This window comes from Micropterus salmoides, unplaced genomic scaffold (assembly GCF_014851395.1).
Source record: "Micropterus salmoides isolate LMB-PRFRI ecotype aquatic unplaced genomic scaffold, ASM1485139v1 Ms_hic_scaffold_22, whole genome shotgun sequence".
Lineage (NCBI taxonomy): Eukaryota > Metazoa > Chordata > Actinopteri > Centrarchiformes > Centrarchidae > Micropterus > Micropterus salmoides.
Window position 1 is genome coordinate 22,696,913 of NW_024041373.1, and position 19,217 is coordinate 22,716,129.

At 39.1% G+C, this 19,217-nt stretch overlaps 1 protein-coding gene across 3 annotated transcripts in view; it reads left to right on the forward strand.

Moving 5' to 3' along the window:
• anapc1 (anaphase promoting complex subunit 1) overlaps window positions 1-19,217 on the forward strand; it is a 58,259-nt gene that overhangs the window by 16,741 nt on the left and 22,301 nt on the right. For all 3 annotated transcript variants that reach the window (XM_038736771.1, XM_038736769.1, XM_038736770.1), the window contains 22 exons: window positions 772-832; window positions 2,798-2,853; window positions 3,216-3,347; window positions 3,608-3,682; window positions 4,577-4,699; window positions 5,216-5,385; window positions 7,326-7,417; window positions 8,185-8,333; window positions 9,456-9,534; window positions 10,204-10,240; window positions 10,841-10,914; window positions 11,406-11,584; window positions 12,007-12,093; window positions 12,187-12,326; window positions 12,845-12,963; window positions 13,398-13,528; window positions 13,823-13,963; window positions 15,911-16,063; window positions 16,273-16,354; window positions 17,446-17,537; window positions 18,298-18,432; window positions 18,643-18,725. In XM_038736771.1, the coding sequence (XP_038592699.1) occupies window positions 772-832; window positions 2,798-2,853; window positions 3,216-3,347; window positions 3,608-3,682; window positions 4,577-4,699; window positions 5,216-5,385; window positions 7,326-7,417; window positions 8,185-8,333; window positions 9,456-9,534; window positions 10,204-10,240; window positions 10,841-10,914; window positions 11,406-11,584; window positions 12,007-12,093; window positions 12,187-12,326; window positions 12,845-12,963; window positions 13,398-13,528; window positions 13,823-13,963; window positions 15,911-16,063; window positions 16,273-16,354; window positions 17,446-17,537; window positions 18,298-18,432; window positions 18,643-18,725 (2,390 nt within the window). The remainder of the gene's footprint in view (window positions 1-771; window positions 833-2,797; window positions 2,854-3,215; window positions 3,348-3,607; window positions 3,683-4,576; window positions 4,700-5,215; window positions 5,386-7,325; window positions 7,418-8,184; window positions 8,334-9,455; window positions 9,535-10,203; window positions 10,241-10,840; window positions 10,915-11,405; window positions 11,585-12,006; window positions 12,094-12,186; window positions 12,327-12,844; window positions 12,964-13,397; window positions 13,529-13,822; window positions 13,964-15,910; window positions 16,064-16,272; window positions 16,355-17,445; window positions 17,538-18,297; window positions 18,433-18,642; window positions 18,726-19,217) is intronic.

Here is a 19,217-nt window from a genome sequence, read left to right on the forward strand (position 1 = left end):
TTAGTTCCATCAGTTTCAAGGTCTCTGTCATTTTGCATGCTGTGGCAGTGTCATGGCTTACTGGGACACTTCAACACACACACATATCTGCTGTTTCTCATTTTCCTTCCCTTTGTAGAGCTGATTTATAGTATAGGATTTACTGAACATTCAGCTCTGCTTGTTCGAACAAACAGCTGACCCAGTTGTATTGTACGGTGGCCAGGCTATTGCAACTTAAACTTTGTTGCAATATCGTAGACAGCATGGGGCAAGTAGTGCACTGCTGTGTGAATGTGTGTGCGTTTGCGAGAGGGAAACGTGGGACCTCGTAATAAGCAATATTTATTTGTTTAGGCTATTTATCTCCGCCGGTAACGTTAGTTAGAGACCCCCACGACACTCAGATTATAACTTGAACTCTTTTTTTGTTTTGTTTTGCACATTTTGAGTCTATTTCTGAAGCTAATCTGCACAGACAGCTGTTTAATCAATCAAACAAATATCCCGCTGTTTTTTTTTATTTGACCAGAACAACGTATTACTTATTCATCAAATGGGCAAAAAAATCTTCGCAGACCCTATGAATGCGGGGTGGTTATACTGACTGATACACTACCGTGTAGTTGTGTGCAGCGGAAAATAATCAGCTATTACTAAACGTCTCTTGTTGTCAACTTCCGTTGTGACTTTTGCATTCGTGTTGTGGCGTTTGTATTTGGCCTGAGACCTCTGGGCCACCGTAGTATTGCACTGATGAAAAATGTAAAATAACAATCTCTCTCTTTTTAGGAACTAAGCAGTGGCACAATGCTGAGGATCTCCATCCCAGAGATTGCTACCTCAGAGCTCGGTGAGACACACACACACACACACACACACACACAGACACACAGACACACACACACACACACACACACACACACACACACACACAGACACACACACACACACACCCACACACACACAGACACAGACACACACAGACACACACACAGACACACACACACAGACACACACAGACACACAGACACACACACACACACACACACACACACACAGACACAGACACAGAGATGGCTGAGTCAGAGCAGTTAGGTCTTGGAAATTAGGTTTGAGAACTGCCCTACGTTGTTACACAGTGACGTATAATTTTGATGTACTGAGGATGCCATTACAAGACACACGCACGCGCAGCCTCCCACTGATAATGATTAAGCCGCTACATATACACTACATACAGCTCTGACAGAAAAATCAGGTGCATAGGAAAAAAAACAGTTTACAATATTTTTTCAAGCTGTTAATTAATTTTTTATTATTTTTAATTAATTATCTGTGGTAAACATGTCTGTTCTTTTGTGTTGTTTACCACTAATGGGTCCCTGGGTTTATACAGATCTCAGCATTTGCTCTGACCATGAACGTTCAACCTTCTTAACTTTTTTTTTCTTGAAAGCCTTCAGCAACACTAAGGGGTGTGTGTGTGTGTGGGTGTGTGTGGGTGTGAGTGAGTGACTCTGTCTGCCTTGTGTGTGTCTACCTTTGTGTCTTTGCCATGTGTTCCCCCCTGTAATTTAGTAATCGAACCTACAGACGAGGCTTTCTCCCGCTAATGAAATGGCATTTAACTACCTCTACCCTGACCTTTTCCTCTCTGGATGTCCAATTAAGATAGCCTGGTGATGTTGATTAGGAATCTGATTGGTCAGAGTTGTTAGGAGACACTGTAACACTAATTACTGTTGTTGTGGTGGTTCTTTTCTAATTTCCTCTTTTGTTTTCTGAATTTAAGGAGAAGAAGCCATCAATTAGGACAGGATGAGAATCATCAGAAAAAAATTATTATTTTAAAATTAATTAATTTAAAGTTCTATTCATCCAAGGCAGATAGAGGAAACACAAACGTTGAGTGAGTGCTGCACTCTTCTCTCAATGTTCTGGTCTAGCATCCGTTGGTAGGAAATTACTTGACATTACCAGTTTACTCAGCTGGTCCAGAGATTTAACCTCTGGGTTCTGGTCTAGAATAGGTCCTGAAATCTCATGTGGCCCCAAGACATCCTTAAAGCATAACTCTGTAATTAATAATTTCACGTATGAGATCCAGGGGATAAAGTCCAGCTTGGAACTGGGTGAGGTTACAATGTTTTCTTGTGATTTTAAAATTTTAAATTGCAGCTTAAAATGAATCCAGCTATATTACACTAAAACAACATTTCTTTGGACTGGACTGCAGTAGAAGCCATGAGAGTTTTGTGGTATTGTTCATGAGGTTTGGAGAAGGCATCTTTGTTTCATACATACAAGCGCACGTGCAACAAATTCTGGGTTACCGGAGCCAGTTTTCACAGGAACAAGGAGAAGCACTGTGAATCAGCTGTTATGAAATGATAAGCACAATATTACCATTATGGTTATTATTTTTTCTATCCATATTTTGTGGGGACATTTTATGCCTTTTTATTAGAAAGTCAACAGTGTAAAGAAACCGGAAATGAGGGGAGAGATAGACGGGGAATGATATGCAACAAAGGTCCCTGGTAGGACTAAAACTGGGATGTGGGGGTTAATGGTCAGCATCTTTAACTCCCAGGCCACCAGGGTATCCCATTATGTTGCTTTTTTAAAATAAGAATTCGTAACTTGGGACTTTGTTTAACAAATTTTTTAAAGATTTTTTTTTTCACATTTAATATGTAATTTAACTCTTCTCATCTTGTTTTGTCAAATGTCTACGTCCCTTGAACCTTCATAAATCTTAAAATGACATCTTGTGTTTTTCTATTGTCATCTTTTCTCCTCTGATTTATTTCAGTGAGGAAATGCCTTCAGGCGATTCGTTTCATCCTGCCCAAGGAATCTGCCATGAAGGTTTGTGGAATTGGTGGTTAATTCTGTAAAAGCACTGCAAAAACACTACATCAGGCTACATGGGTACTTCTTTAGACACCTGTGGACAAACCTATGCTGGCACGGTATTATATATTGGTCAATAACACCATGCCATTTATTTACTAGTCTAGAGTGTTCAGAGAGACTCAGAGAACCAGTGTTCTGTTTTATTTTAACCATCATACCAAGCCCGTATCATTATTTTGTTGACAGATTAATTTGTTATTGTTTTATTTAAAATGACATTTAATCTAAACTGATATATTCCCTTACTGAAATAAAATAGTTTGGAGAAACACGGTTTACATTTTATTTCAAGATGGCTACATGTTATTTTGCAGGTTTTGGTGAAGTGGTACAACATCTACAACGCCCCCGGTGGTCCCAGTGCACATGCAGAGTGGAGCCTGTTCGTCACCTGTTTCTTGACACTAATGGGCTACAACACTGAGCGCCTGACCTGGACAAGAAACGTGAGTCAGCTGTAGAAGTTATTTCTATACTAAATCTGCAAAATCTTGTGGGCGTCGTATGGCCCAAGGACTCATCATCAATCTAATAGTTTAGGAAATATATCCAGACATATATAGTGGTTGTGATTTGCTATCATAGAAGACTGGACTGTTGGCCTTGCCGGATGTCTGCACTTTCCCCAAGTGCCCTTCTAGTTTTAACTTTGATCACTAATTCTTGTGTCTTGACCTTTCTCTCTGTCCTCCCCCTCTTTCCCCAGCTGCATTTTGAAGTGCCTCTCTCTCCAGTGATTGCTGCCAAAAAGGCTCGTCCCTCTGATGGAGGCTCTGACGAGGTGTGTGATGTTTGTGACACAGTTAGCACATTGTCATCTTTGACATCTGGTTAAAAATAACGTATAGATCTGGCTGTATATAATTTAATTTGGAGCAAACACATTAAAAAGGTAATGCTTCATTATAAGAGAGACTGTCAAAACAAGATAAAAACCTTAAATTGAGATAACCACCTTGAAATGTAAAGTTTTTGGAAAAGTAGTCTTATTTCCAGACCAGGAAAGAATTGAAGAAATGTTGAAAAACCACTGCCTTAACAGTTTTGGACAAAGGGAAAGTGCAACACTCTAGACAAACTCTTTTAATCCACTGTTTCATTGTGTGTCAGGAATAAATGTGACATAATTATCATGTCCTACAGTTCTAAATACGCACAGACACACAAAAACCCCCTCCAGATTAAAGGTGGAGGGTTGTTAAGTAATCTGTGTTTGTGTGGGTTCTAATCAGAGCAAAATGTAACTGTCAAATGTCAATCAGCTGCAGGCATAGGTTGGCCTATGAGCTCTGTGTCCTCAAGATAGTTCACCATTTAACTTTATGCTGCACACGTGTTGATGGTTTTGCAGCCACAATGAATACACAAAATCAACACAAACACAGTATAATACATATATATGATTAATTGCAGTGTATATTATTTTTCCATTCTATAAAAAACAATGCAGCATTCTGAATGTTCCAAATAAATATTATATAGAAATATTTTGTTTCAAACTCATGCTGCCTGTTAATCTGTAAGAAAATGCAGTAATATGCCGTGGAGATAATTCTGCTGTACATAAAACTTAAACTTTATTTTTATTTATCTGTGGTTAAATGCCCTATACCCAATAACATTGAGTGACCATAGAAACCCACCTTTTACTGGCTTTTATCTTCGCTCTCTGTAGGACTGGGACTACTTATTGGGGTCTCATTACCACCGTCACATGAATTCCCAGCCTGTCTGCAGTCCAGTGGACTCCAGTGGCTCCAACAACACTCTCATCACAGAAACTGAGGGCATGTCCTCTGTAAGTTACTCCCTCTGTGTAGATTGATTACATGTTGTTTGATTTAGTTTGTTTTGCATATTTGGGTTTGTTTGAATAAGACTTCATGTTGTATATATTCAGATGCATCTTGCTGGATACAAACATTATAATCTTCATGAAAGTAGGCTTTACAGTAGGACTGTTGTATAAGACTGCTTTTGTTTTAGCTAGGTGTACCTAATGAACTGCCAACTAAGTGTATAAATGCTGCAATAGTGACCCATTATGGATAATGGTTGTCTTGTAGTCTCCTTGATTTGGTTGTGTCAATTAAGTAAATATGTACTGCTAAATTGTACAATGACAATATCTCCCTTGTTACACCTCTTACTTGTATACACACCATTTTTTGCCTTGCAAATTACTATTTGAACTTGTCCAACGAAGGTTAAAATCAAGGGGCAACTGGACTTGGTTGAAGATACTGGAAGACGTTTCGTCCCTCATCCAAAGGACTTCTTCAGCTCTTCCTTTGTCCTTCTTCCTTTGTCCTAGGCGTCCTCTCCCTCCAGTCCATCTCTGAAGTTGGACAGTTCAGCTCCTCTCTTCCCTCACATTCCTGCTCTTTTCTACGTTCTCCATCTGCTCTATCAGGAGCTGCAGCTGGACGAGCTGCAAAGAGCAAGAGCCACATCACTGGTCTGTCTGCTGCAACAGCTGGCCAGGTAACCACTACTTGTGTGTGTTTTATGTTTGTTTGCTGCTACAAGGAAAGTAAATGCAAGCTGCTTGCCAGTTGAGCAGACTGTTTGTATTGTATATTTATAAATTGATATGAGGAGTAAAGCAATGCTCACATAGAAGTGAATGAACGTGAAACACCAGAAAAAGCAAGAACTGTTGCTTTAATTCATAAAGGTTACAAAACAAAGAAGAGACTGGTGCCATTTATCGCTACAAACAAAACCTGATCTGCTTTTTACTTAGTAAACTATGCTTAACTCTCACCATGAGAAGAAAAGGCAAACACGTAATTGTTTTAAGTGTGTGTGTGTAATCAAGGCTCTTTAGTGAGGTGTACTGTGAAATAAACTTCAACGTGTTGTCAAGTGACCACTGATTGGTGATAGAATAGCTGGAGTGGGAGAGTGAAGCACCCTTCAGAGTAATTGGCCTGTGTATGTTAGTATGTGGGCTGTTGTGAAGTATGGTGCAAATGTTTACACTCTTACTGCTTCATAAGGCTAAAATGATGATCCTTTTGTTTTATTTGGCATTTACTTTGGAGTTAGCATATTTAAAAAAAAACAAAATATTTATCTGACTAGAAAATGCTTTCAATCCTCTTAACACATCCTATGAGACCATTTTATAAGTTTCTAATTTTCTTTAGAATAAATTACATGTAACAGGTTTCATAACAAACAAGTGGAATATAAAGGAATATGCAGAGAAAATCATATTCTCATGTAAATATGCAGGAATTTGATCAACCTGTGTCAAGGCTTCAGTTTGCAGCCTCAGTGGAGCATGCCCCATCTCTTTGATATTTACTAATATTAATTTCTGGTGCAGGAAATATCTACACACAGGAAAGTGGGGGGCAAAAGCCAGACATATCTCCCAGACAGCAGTAAACACTGCTCCATCCTGAGAGGACTGGATTCCTCAACAGTGTTTAGATCCTCACCTCTCACACCCCTATCAAATATATTGATTTAGGTTCAATTTATGTTCCCACAAGGTACAGTGTATAGTTTTTAGGTGTTACATTACCTTCAATATCAGATTTGGATACAGTATTAAGTATTAGATAAAAAGTTTAGATAAAAACTGTAACAAAAATGCATTTCCTGACAGAATTAGACTATTTTGTTTTTCCCTGGACTGGAAAAGTTAGTTACAATATAATTTATTATCACGGCAATGTCTGTCGATTGTGTTTAATAAGTAGTTATTTATTACACTAAAGTCAATACAATAATCACAAAAGCCAGGCTACAAGCTTAAAAATCTATGTGGGATTAGTAATAAATACAGTAATAAGTGAAATTAAATAAATAGAAAAAAATCAAAAACAATCACAAGGTAAGGAGGCTGTACAAAAGTATAAAAGCATAGAATAAAAATAGGAATTGAGCAGGCTGTAAGCTTATGAACTTTTCCCCAGTGTGGCACGCACGCACGCACGCACGCACGCACGCACGCACGCACGCACGCACGCACGCACGCACGCACGCACGCACGCACGCAGTCTGAATTGGATTAAAAACTATTGAATATTTGATGTTAAGCAGAATCGTATGGTATGACTCACGGTTGTTACTGACAGAGTATGTATTTAATTACTGCTCAAATACAAGCTAAATACCACAGATGCTCTTTGAAAAAAATGTCAAACCATTTTTAGATTTGATTAATTCTGCACTAATTTAGTGTCCAGCTGTGCCGAGATAGGCACTAAAATACCTGTTACGAGGCAGACTTACTAACCCAGTGAAACTCTGTCACTGTGAGTGGAAATGTTCCTTTTCTTCATTATGGTGGAGTTAAAACAATAAAAAAGCCAACCTGTGAGCTGTGAAGTATATACAGTTCATGTATATGGAGCTATTGCTATACAGGCATATTAATATATATTTTAAATGTTTTTTTTTGTTTGCAGAGACCTCCACTTGGAAGAGTATGTGGATCTGTACTGGAGGGACTATCCTTCATTAATTAGCGGCTTCAATGAGAGCTGCCTCATAGACCAGTGTAAGGACCTTTCAATAGTCTGATAATGGTATCAAGTCAGGAAACAGGCAAGGGCATGATGGTCCTCTGCTAATAATGGCCAGCTCTACAATCCACAGGGTTCCTGTGTATGTCTGGGTTTTAGACAGAGTATAGACAGAATAATAAGAAAGACACTTTTCACTCACAACAAGATTGTTCAGCTCCTTTTAGTCCTTTCTGGTGAAGTTTCACTTGTAACCGCTGTTTATCTTTGTTAAATGCAGTTTTTAGGACACCAAAACAACATAAATAATGTGCTTCACTGAATGGATACCTTAAGAGCTGTTGGAATGTAATGTGTTTCTATTATTTTATCCATCTCTGTATCTAATTCGTATTCAACTTGGGTTGCTGATTTTGTAATTATGGTATGCTGGAGAGAGATAAAATGACAAACATGATGTGAAATAGGAAATAATTCTGAAGTAAATGCACACGTTAGACATGTCTGACTGCCTCTTAAGAGGGTATTTACTTAATACTTCTGGAAATGAAGGCCTCATAAATGGCCAGCAAGTTAAATCAACACCTTTCATTGTCTCTGAACATCATGAGCTTTACAAAGGATCTATTTATTGCAGTGCTATTGTCTTTTTGTACTATTAACATTTTTTTATATAAACTCCTTCGTTCCTTCTTTCCTTGCCTCTCTGGTTCTCTATCTTTCCTACCTCCATCCCTCTCTTGATTATTCTCTCCTCTTCTTCTCTGTTCCCTTACCCGTCCATCTTTCTGTCCCTCCTCAGCCCTGTTAGGTCAGATGCAGCATCCGTCCTTCCTGAGGGCAAAGCCTCCCTGTGTGCTCAGCTGGCTCAGTAGCTGTCTGAGAGGGGAGGAGATCCCACCTTTCCCCTACTTGCCTGGCATCTGTCAGAGGAGCAGGCTGCTGGTTCTGGTACGACCAAAGCTTTATTTTCACCATATTTTTTGTTCAGAAATGACGTGTAGAAAGAAGTGGGAACACACTTATTTCCACTTCACCCAAATCACACAAAGATCCTTAAACTGGGACCTCACACAACCAGTATACTTCTATATTTTGTTACACGTCACAGGGAGTGAGGAACGACCGTTGTATTTGAAAAATGAAGTACATTTTTACGAGAGGGTCTTGGTAATGAACATTGTGTTTTGTATTTCATTTTGAGGTTCTGTCGGTCTTCGTAAATTTGCTTTTCCACCTGATCCCTGGCTCTGTGATTGTGTGTGCGCACGCATGTGTGAGAGAGAGACAGTGGGTGTAGAGAGTTCATCTTTGATTGAGACGCAGTCAGATAATCTATTTGCACAGCACTCTTTTATGTTCTTTCTGAAAATTAAGAGCAATTACATCATGGTATGGCTGGAAATGTGTACGTGTATGTGGTGGTTATTCAAGTCTGCCATTGTTTCTCTAGAGGATGACGGAGGTGATGACTACTATAAAACAGAGAGACAGATTAGAGACACAGACAAAGAGATAGACAGGTGTGTGTGTGTGTGTGTGTGTGTGTGTGTGTGTATATATATATATTAGTTAAACTGAAGGCATTAAAAGTTCTCTACAGTTAAATGTAGCATCTCCCGTCTTAAATTTATTTTTAAGAGGAAATGGTGACGAATCTGTTCAGTTAGGTTCTCTTGGATCTGCAGTTTTTCTAACAGCCTGATAATTAGACTAAAAAATGACCCTCAGATCACATATGGTGTGGACAAACAAAAAATCTTACTTCACAAATATGGTGAAGCTCACACAGGTTTTACTGACTGTCACAGACACTCATTTAGACCCATTTTGAGGCTATAGTTTGTAGTTTTGTTAAGTGCTTTGAACAAGTGTTCAACCTGCATTTCATCCTTTTAAACTTCATTGTTGATTACATCATGTCATCTATGTTCACACGGTGATGACATATAGATATAAATCATATGGATTTAAATCTTATGTTATGGAGTCAAGCTTTTGAGCATGTACAAAAAATCAAATCTGTTTTTGATTTCTAATGTTTATCTTTTTCTCTCTTATTTCTTTCCCCAGAGTTACGCTCTCTACATCACTGGAGATGAAAATGCTACTTCGACAGATGTATCAAAGTACCTGGCCAAGCTCTCTGCAGGTGTGGTTTCTGTGACTAGCGTTAAAGATCATTTTTGATTGCATCCTGGGACTGTGTGTTTCTGACTGAACCCGTTGACTGTGTTTGTGGATGTGTGTGCGCATGTGAACATGTATTGACAATCTGCCCTTATTACCTGCAAGTACTATAGTTTCCTGCTTCAGGGCCCAGTAACACAGAGAGAAAGGCAGTTTGCGGTGACGCAGGTTTGCGTGTCATGACAAAAACCCAATACAGGGCTGAGGTGAAAGCAGTCTCTGCAGGTATATGATAAGCCTTTTTTTCCACTGACACAGAATTTGTCATTGACTTTGTGGGCGGTGTGAGAGAATCCATTTTTTTCCCCCTCCAGCGCTATGTTGACATTTTTCAGTGACAAAACCAAACCAAACAACAGCAGATAGCATCCCACATAAATGCAGTCCTCCGCTCAACAGGAACAAAATGTCACCTTCATTTAACCTGCAATTTAAGTGCCCATTCTTTTTAGTGACACATTTTAGCAACCTATCGGTGTAGGTTTGAAAATATTTTAATACAGTCGAGAGTTGTTTACTTTAAGAGTTGTGAAAATGCAATGAGTGTGATTTCACATCTCACAAATAGGGGTAAAAAAATTAATCAATCTGTTTCCCTTGTCACCTTCTCTCATCTCTCTCTCTTTTTCAGGCCAGAAGTTCTGTGCCAGTGAACTGCACTACAGAAGGTAATTCAGCTCACAGCAATGAGAGGAAGAGCTTTATGAGGATTTAAGTAGGACAACACGTTTTATCGCTGAAAATCATGAAGTTTATTTGCTTCTGTATATTGTACAAAATACACAATTATATTTTTAAAAAGCGTGCAAACATTAAATAACCCAAATATTAAAGGTGCTCTGTGGCGTTTTCATTTGCATTTAGTTCCTCTTCAGATTGATCTGATTTTTTGTTCATTTTTATTTTTTGTCACCTGTGTTGTTTAGACCCTTGTTTGCAAGCTAGCAGTCTTCTTATTCATCCTCCTATTATTCATTATTTTTCTGGCGCATTACTGTGTTTCTTGGTGCATTATCAGCACTTCAATGTGGAGTAGTGTGAAACCACTGGCAGGATTGTGTACATGTGAATATGTGAACAAAATTGGGACCCACTTACAAAAAACTGCTCCGTAGTGTTACTAGAGGTCAAAAACGCCACAGGGGACCTTTTTAAATTTTACAAAAACATATTACTTACGCATTTAAAGTAAAGGTTTAAAATGTTGAGCAATATTTTTCAATTTCATTTCAATGATACTAACTTATATTTATGTGAATTTGTTCTAGACAGAGCAGTGTGAAGGTCAAGTTTTCCAGTGAGAGTCTGGCTGAGCAGCTGGTAGTCTGGCTGACCTCAGAAGGTAAGTAGGTCTTTTTTTCAGTTTTTATCTGCACAGAGGAAGGGGCGCTGAAACCATGTCCTTTATTTTATTTATTTAGCACAGCACTGGTTCATGTTAACACAAATTTACACATTCACACCTGTCAATTGACACAGTCTGTAAACTGCTCCCCTCACAGCCAGACCACATGTCTAGGGTGTGTTATTGAACTTGGTGATTTTGTTAATATGTTTTTATCATTTAGTAGGTACATAGTAAAACATTTGAATTTATATCAGAGTGATTTGCATGTACTGAATTGTAACACATAGCCATACATAACAACAAAAAGTGGAGTTTAGCCCAGTAATAAAAACACACATGCACGGCTGCATTTATTCCTTCATTTGGAGAAGTTTTTGAAATGGGACTGGCTTTTCTTGCTGCTATGGCGCATTCAACAGCCATGAAAGTAGGCTTATTTTTTTAGTTGTTATGAAACACTCATTCCTCTATGTTCACTGGTTTAGGTTTCACCCTGAAGGACCTGGAGTCAGTCCCCTTTGGCGTGGCTTTGCCCATCAGAGAAGCCATCTACCGCTGCCGCGAGCAGCCATGTTCTGATTGGTCTGAGGAGGTCTGTCTGCTGATTGGGCGACAGGATCTTACCAAACAAGCCCACAAGATGACCCTGGCCAAGAGCAAAGCTGTGAGTGTGAAATAAGTAACACCCAGAGTAGGACCAGCGTGCACACCGTTTCATCTCCACGGTCTCTGAAACTCTGAATCTGTTATCATATTTTACTGACCTCAAAATCTGTGAGGACAGTTTATGCAAATTCCACAAATCCTTGCAATATTTGAAAGAGTTCAAAATTACTTGAAGATTTTCATCATCACTTGCATTTTTTTGCATAACATTGCCTTCAAACTGTGTTTTTAAATGTTGCTACAGAAATTTTTACTCAGTAACTTCAATAGTCACAGGGCATGTTCAAAGTACCCCACCAAATGAATGGACTTTGGTCTTTGGAATAATCTTAAAGCAAGTAAGGTTGTTGAGATAGAACATCACTATCTGAAGACTGTCCGTTGTGGCTATATGTGAATTACTTGTTTGTGTGTGTGTAGTCTGTAGGTTCAGGTCTTTCCTTGGAACCTCCTGCGACCACAGAAGCAGATGAGGAGGAAGATGGGATGTCAGACATTACACAAGAGGTAACACATGCAATAAACATTATCTCTTGCATTGTTGTTTTGTCCGTGTTACTAATAGAGACCTCCTAAATGAAAATGTGTTCTCCTCTTCAGGTCACAGGGCTGATCTGGAGTCAGGATCTGAGGGTGCAGGAGGTGAGGAGGCTCCTGCAGAGCTCAAGGCCCGTCCGGGTCAGTGTTGTCCAGTTACCTGAGGTTTCGGACCATGAGTACATAGAGGAGAAAGAGAACAAGTGAGTATAATGTATATGTGTGTGTCTTGTTTGCCTTAGCTTTGGAACATATTATACTTTTTTCACTATGTACATTAGGGCTGAACAATTTATCAAAATCTTACAGCAGGTTGTTAAGGGCTAAATGTGGGTCAAAATACCATTTTTTAAATTAAATATTGTTGTGCTGCAGAGATGTCCTGGCCTACGCATTATATTCTACAATCTTATATCAAAGATGTTTTTCAATGAAAATGAGAATAATTATGTAAAAATTATCATTCCATCCAATATCATCAATTGCAATATCAGTCAAAAATAATCACAATAGATATCTTTTCAAAATCGTTCAGCCTTTGTGTACAGCTTTTATTTGTGTCAAGCTCTGTCTTCTCTTTGTTGCTATTTTAGGGTTTAACATAGAGAAATCATTGGGGTGCCTGCTGTAATCAAGGGTGGCCTACACCTTCGGTCAGTTATATTTTTCTGACTCAGTCTGTAACGTCTCCTTAGTTTTATTTCCCTGCTGTCTTCTCCAGACTCCTGCAGTTGTGTCAGAGGACCATGGCTCTTCCAGTTGGCCGAGGCCTCTTCACTCTCTTCTCCTATCACCCTGTACCAACGGAACCTTTACCTGTCCCAAAACTCAACCTGACAGGTAATGTGGTAGTGTTGAAATATGCACATTCTCCCCCTGCCTCTGCATTGGCCAAATTCATTAAATATAAGGAATATTATTATACTATAGATTTTTAAGTTTCAGGGGGACTGATAAAATTTGATTAATCCTCTGGGCAGTGCACCTAAGTTATATCTGGGAATTAATAGGAATATTGCAGAGTGTATTTTGTTGGTCTCAAGTTCAGTGAGGTTTTAATCTCTGCTCTAGAGGAAATTGCACTGTACAAAATCATTAACAAACTGGGAAGGGAAAACTCTTGCTGCCCTGTGGCACAGCTGGACAGCCACCCACGCATTCTTTATGTATATATTCTGTGTACTAATGTTTGTGTCAGTAGATTAAACTTAGGATATTTGTGGTTCTGTAATTATTTCTAGATTTGACTATGTATTTAAATGTTTCTACCCCAGGCCGCGCCCCTCCTAGGAACACTATGGTAGATCTGAACAGCGGTAACATTGATGTTCCTCCCAACATGACCAGCTGGCCCAGCTTCCATAACGGAGTAGCTGCTGGACTCAAAATAGCCCCTGCTTCACAGGTCAGTCTAAAAGCTTCACTGCCTCCTTATCAAGCCTTGTTTAGTTTTACATACCTGCAGCTACTTACTCACTTGTTTCTACAGTCTGCACTGCTGGGTTTCTATTAAATATGCTGTGTATACTTACAGTCCTCATAATAAACCCTCATGTTTTTGGTGATGCTTATCTGACGTCACCATGTTGAAATTTCCGCTTGTGTACAAGATAAAAATCATTGACATGAAATTTTTAGGTCATTCATGACCTTCCTTATTCTTGTAGAAATAAATGTAATTTTCTTTTTGTTTGTTAAGGTGGACTCAGCCTGGATAGCCTACAACAAGCCAAAGAGCCCTGAGCTGGCTAATGAGTACGCAGGCTTCCTTATGGCCCTGGGCCTCAATGGACACCTCACCAAACTGGCCACGCTCAACATACATGACTACCTCACCAAGGTACACACACATGCTCAAAAGGGCGTACATGGGCTGAAACTATCTCAGCATTTGTTTCACACCTTGACATGGAAAATGAATGTGTAAAATGGCAGACATATTTTGGGTTTCATGAATGCTTTCTACCTTAAAGCTCTGTTTACAGTAGACAGGACTCTAAATTACTAACTGCGGTACAAACAAACACACACATCCAGTACACACACCAGCTAACAAAGGATTGCAAGAAAGGAAAACAAATACGAACTTGAATCCAGTTTACACAAAGGTACACCCATCTACTCCACTCTCATTAACTTGCGTGCACACACGCACCTTCACACACATTTTTCTCTAGATGACTGTAAATGAGATGTAAACTTGCATCAGGGCCAGGCAGCCAGTCAAAGCGAAACTCTCCCCTCTGAGAACTTTGAAACAAAGTTGAGTCCTTCCCACTTTCAGGTGAGAAAAACAACAGGATGCCGCAAGCTAAGTCTTTTGCTTAATTAAAAAAATTCTGTGTAAAGATGTGGTTAAAGTTTACGAGTAACCATTGCACCAAATCCACGCAGTATCCACACTGGGTTTGAGGTTGATTCATTTTCTGTTCCCATTTTGATTCAGGATGTGAATTGAAGCTGCTGTTCACATTCTGAGAGAGTTCCTTATCAGTCATTTATCTATACACGAGACGTGAGAATGTTCTCATACAGGTTTTGAAGTACTTGAGAGTTGGAGAAAGTCCACTTTCTGAAATTTTTCTGAAAACTGCAAGCTCACAAAGCAATTTGGTTCCCAAATGCTGCCTGTTGAAGTCTCAAATGTTTTTTTTTAATTCCACTAATAACTATTTTATGTTTAGTTTAAATTATGTATTATAGTTATATACAATCAAAATCACCAAATTTATCCATTAAAATTAAAGCACAGAAGAATGTTTTTGGCCAAATAAAACAGCAGGAAACACTGCACAAGTGTGTGTGTAACTGACAGCCTTCAGTCCGAATGAAAGCCATGAGCACGGTTGACAGTGAAGTCTGTTTGTAGCTGGTGGTTTTCTGTTGGTTTCTATTCTCGCTGTAAAAGAGAAATTACACTGACAAATACTTTGGATCAGTTCATTAGAAATGTGTATGGTTGTGTTAGAGAGAGAGAGAGTGTGTGTGTGTGTGTGTGTGTGTGTCCCTCATCATTTGAGCATCCTAGAAGGTGAATTCACCTTGTTGCTGAAGTCTTTTACAGAGACAGTGTCATTTAAAAAAAAATCTATTTTCAGTGAATCACTAGAGAAATTAAATTTAACTGTTGTTTTGTCTTTTCATGGATATATATTTTTCAGCTTTTAGTAATGAATTGTCCGCTTTATGTTTATAGATCAAAAATTCTAAGTTTGTTTAGTTGGTTCTTTGGCATTTTAATTCATCAACCAGTTTGTTAAATTGTGTGATTGATATTCAGCTATATTATCAGAGGAATGGTTCATCCAAAAAAGAAACTTGTGTTGATTTATTTAATGAACAGCATATTAGTCAAAAAAACAGTGATGTTCAGTGGTTTGGCAGCGTGTGGTTCCTTTTAATTTGAATATAGAGCAAAAAAACTTTTTGCTCTATAATTTACACTCAAAACTTGAGATTTTGTATTTCCGAGTGTTGGTGTTACAACATGTAGGCGGAATGTGGTCTGCCTTTATGAATATTAAACACACACACACACAAGTGATCCACAGGGGTCTAATGAAAACTGTCAGTCACTGTGAGCTGCTGTGGAAGCTGACCGGACTCCTCCTACTCCACAGTCACAGTTAGAGCTGATTATACTGGAACAAATTTTTCTGCTGCAGCGGATATTTAGTACATCACACTGCATGGTCCGATGCAATTTTGGTCATTAAAATGGTCAGTTTAATGAAATTTACTTTCAGTTGTGAAAGCTACCAACTTTCTGTCGCTGTTGCTCCATCAGGGCCATGAAATGACCAGTATTGGGCTCCTTCTGGGCGTGTCTTCAGCAAAACTGGGCACCATGGACATGTCAATTACCCGCCTGCTTAGTATACACATCCCTGCCCTTCTCCCACCCACCTCCACTGAGCTGGATGTACCACACAATGTTCAGGTAAGAGTGAGCGATACATACTTCAATATCTACAAGAGAATGTATCAGTGGAATGAGGAAACATTAATTATGGACTGTGAAATTGCAGCTGTTAGTGTGTCTGTGTGGATTATGTTTAGTAAGACCTCTGATTAAGATGTGCAGTTGTTTACACAAGCACACAAATGAATTAAACGAAAAGCTTTCAATTCTCTCTGTCTGTTCTGCAGGTTGCTGCTGTAATTGGCATTGGGCTGGTGTACCAGGGAACAGGACATAGACACAATGCTGAAGTGTTGCTGTCTGAGATAGGTGTGTGTGGGGTTGTGTGTGCAAAAGACAGACAGGCGTACTGAAACGTTTTGATTAAAGTGGTCATATTATGCTCATTTTCAGGTTCATAATTTTAATTTAGGGGTTTTACCAGAACAGGTTTACATGGTTTCATTTTCAAAAAACACCATATTTTTGTCATACTGCATATTGCTGCAGCTCCTCTTTTCACCCTGTGTGTTAAACGCTCCGTTTTAGCTATGGAGTGATGCATCACACTTCTAAAAGATCTTTGTTGGGAGTTGCACATGCGCAGTACCTAGTTAAGGACTACTAACCAATCAGAAGCAGAGTAGGGTGGGCCCTGAAAAGCCGGTAAACACTGCTTCATTGTTCAGCTGTACATGTTCATCTTACCAGCTTCGCAACATGGACTGGAGCAAGAGAAGTAAAAGTATTATGTATGTAAAAGTATCTTTCATCCATGAAGTTATAACTGAGCTCTGTCTCTACATCATAGTAACTTTATGTCCATTGACTTCCTGTAGGGTAGCTAGTGTTTGGAAGGTAGAGGAGAGGCAGCGGGCAGACGTCTTATCACTGTGTGCTGCAGCTCAGTGTGTTTTTCCACTTGTGTTTTAAGGGCGTGCCTGACTTGCTGCTAAGTGAGCATTATGACGCGTATTTTGCTGTGACATCACAGCAAAGTGGAAGAAAATGCTGGACTACAAACGAGCTGTTTTCAGGCAGTTCAGAAAAGTGTTTTCTGTGGGAGATGGGAACTCCCTTTGGGGTGGACTTTTGGGCTTTTTCACTTTGCAAACCTATTACATGCACAAAAGGTATATAACTCAATAAAGGAGAGGGAAAAAGCCAAAAAACATAATATGACCTCTTAAAAAGGACCACATATCAACTTTACATTTGGTCAGAGGTGCTGAATAATTTTGGAAATCTCTTGTTTCTCAACTCACATCTCAGTGGACTGTGGGAATATACTGTATAACAAAAAATATCACATTTTATTATTATTTTTTTTTAGACCAATCAATAGATGAATTAAGAAAATAAAAGTCAGATATATAATCGGGTATAATTCTGTTTTTGGCTTCTGTGTGTGTGTCGTTCAGGTCGACCTCCTGGTCCAGAGATGGAGTACTGTACAGACAGAGAGTCATATTCACTTGCTGCTGGACTAGCCCTGGGCATGGTCTGCCTCGGGGTAAGTCACACACATAAAAAACACTCTGCTGGTCGACTCCATTTGCAGAAACATCCTAATGTTGTTTTAACATCTTGGAAGTTCCAGGTGGGCCTGGTTTGTCATGTCAGAATAAATCCAGATGGAAACAACTGTTGTTCAGAGAAAGCCACATGAAGTTGAACTTTAAATATTTGGGGTTTTTTTGCATTATAAAAATATATTTTGTCAGTACCGTTTTCCTCTGGATTTCTCCCTGTATATTTAAGGGTATCTGAGGGATGAGAAACTAAAGTCAACTGCTTGCTCCTGTGAAAGAAAACTAATGTAAAGGTGTTGTCAGTTGCCATACAATTAGTGATTTTTTTGTGTTCATGCTCACTGAGAAAGAGAAAGAACTTATGTTCTCACAGAAGTTTACAGTGATCTCTGTATTTTTTTTCTGATATTCTTCTTCTTTCTTCTTCTATGGCAATATGCTTCATTATCTCCTGCTTTTCTGTCCACTTGAATTACTTTCTCTGTGTCTGTCCCATCTCTCCTGACTCGCATCATCTCCAAACACCTGCACTTTTCTTCTCTCCTCTCCACTGCACCACACCTCCGATATTTTTCCACTGTCCTGTTTCCCCCACTTCCTCTTCCCACTCGTCTCATCAAATTCTCTCTTCCCATCGTATTTCATGTCCCCATTCTTCCTCCCTTCCTTCTCTCTCTGTCTTTTCATGGTCCTCCTGTCTCTTTCCCTTGCCTATCCTCCCTTCACACTCTTTCCTTGCAGCATGGCAGTAACCTGATTGGGATGACAGACCTGAATGTCCCTGAGCAGTTGTATCAGTACATGGTGGGTGGCCACCGCAGAGCTCAGGCCGGAGCCAGCAGGGAGAGACACAAGTCCCCCAGCTACCAAATCAAGGTAGATGGACCGATCATTTTCTATTTCTATTAGAAAATAACGGTAAAGATACTCTCAATTGTAGTGGCGTGCATACCTCTTTAAACAACCTCAGTTTCACAAATGGTGAAGTTATATTTGTTAACAACAAAACAGTAATAGTTATCTAACTTGTTTAGCTAGCTAACCAAATATTTTGTTTTCTCCAAACATTACCAATCGCCGTTCCAGGAGGGTGACACTATAAATGTAGATGTGACGTGCCCAGGGGCCACGCTGGCCCTCGCAATGATCTACCTCAAGACCAACAACAGGTGAGAAAAGACAATCTTATTAAGCACAGACCCAAACAAGAAACTCTTTTTATAGATGTAAAATATCAATTACGCCTTGTACTTTGCATGTGCTGACTAGTTGGACCAGTGCTGACCTGGTACTACCTCCACTTTGTGCAGTGGTGCTCCTTTATGAATCCCTTGCAAGACATTATTCAGGGTATTCCCTTGCTGCCACAACTGCTTTTTCTAAATAATAGCAATAACTAAAACTATTCTGCTCAATAATTAACTTCTCGCCTGTTTAAGGGAATTTTGCTTTATTTTTTAGTTTATTAATTTGTATCCTGTTTCACTCATAATTGGCATGTACATGTATGTTTGTCATATGTCTGCATCTACTGATTTATGTTCCTACTATTCCCTTTTCTACTCAAGGATTGAGTATTATTAAATACATATTATATAATACATATAATGTAAGATATTAGAAAAGGGTTTTGATGTATCACTCAACAGCTTTCCACTTTA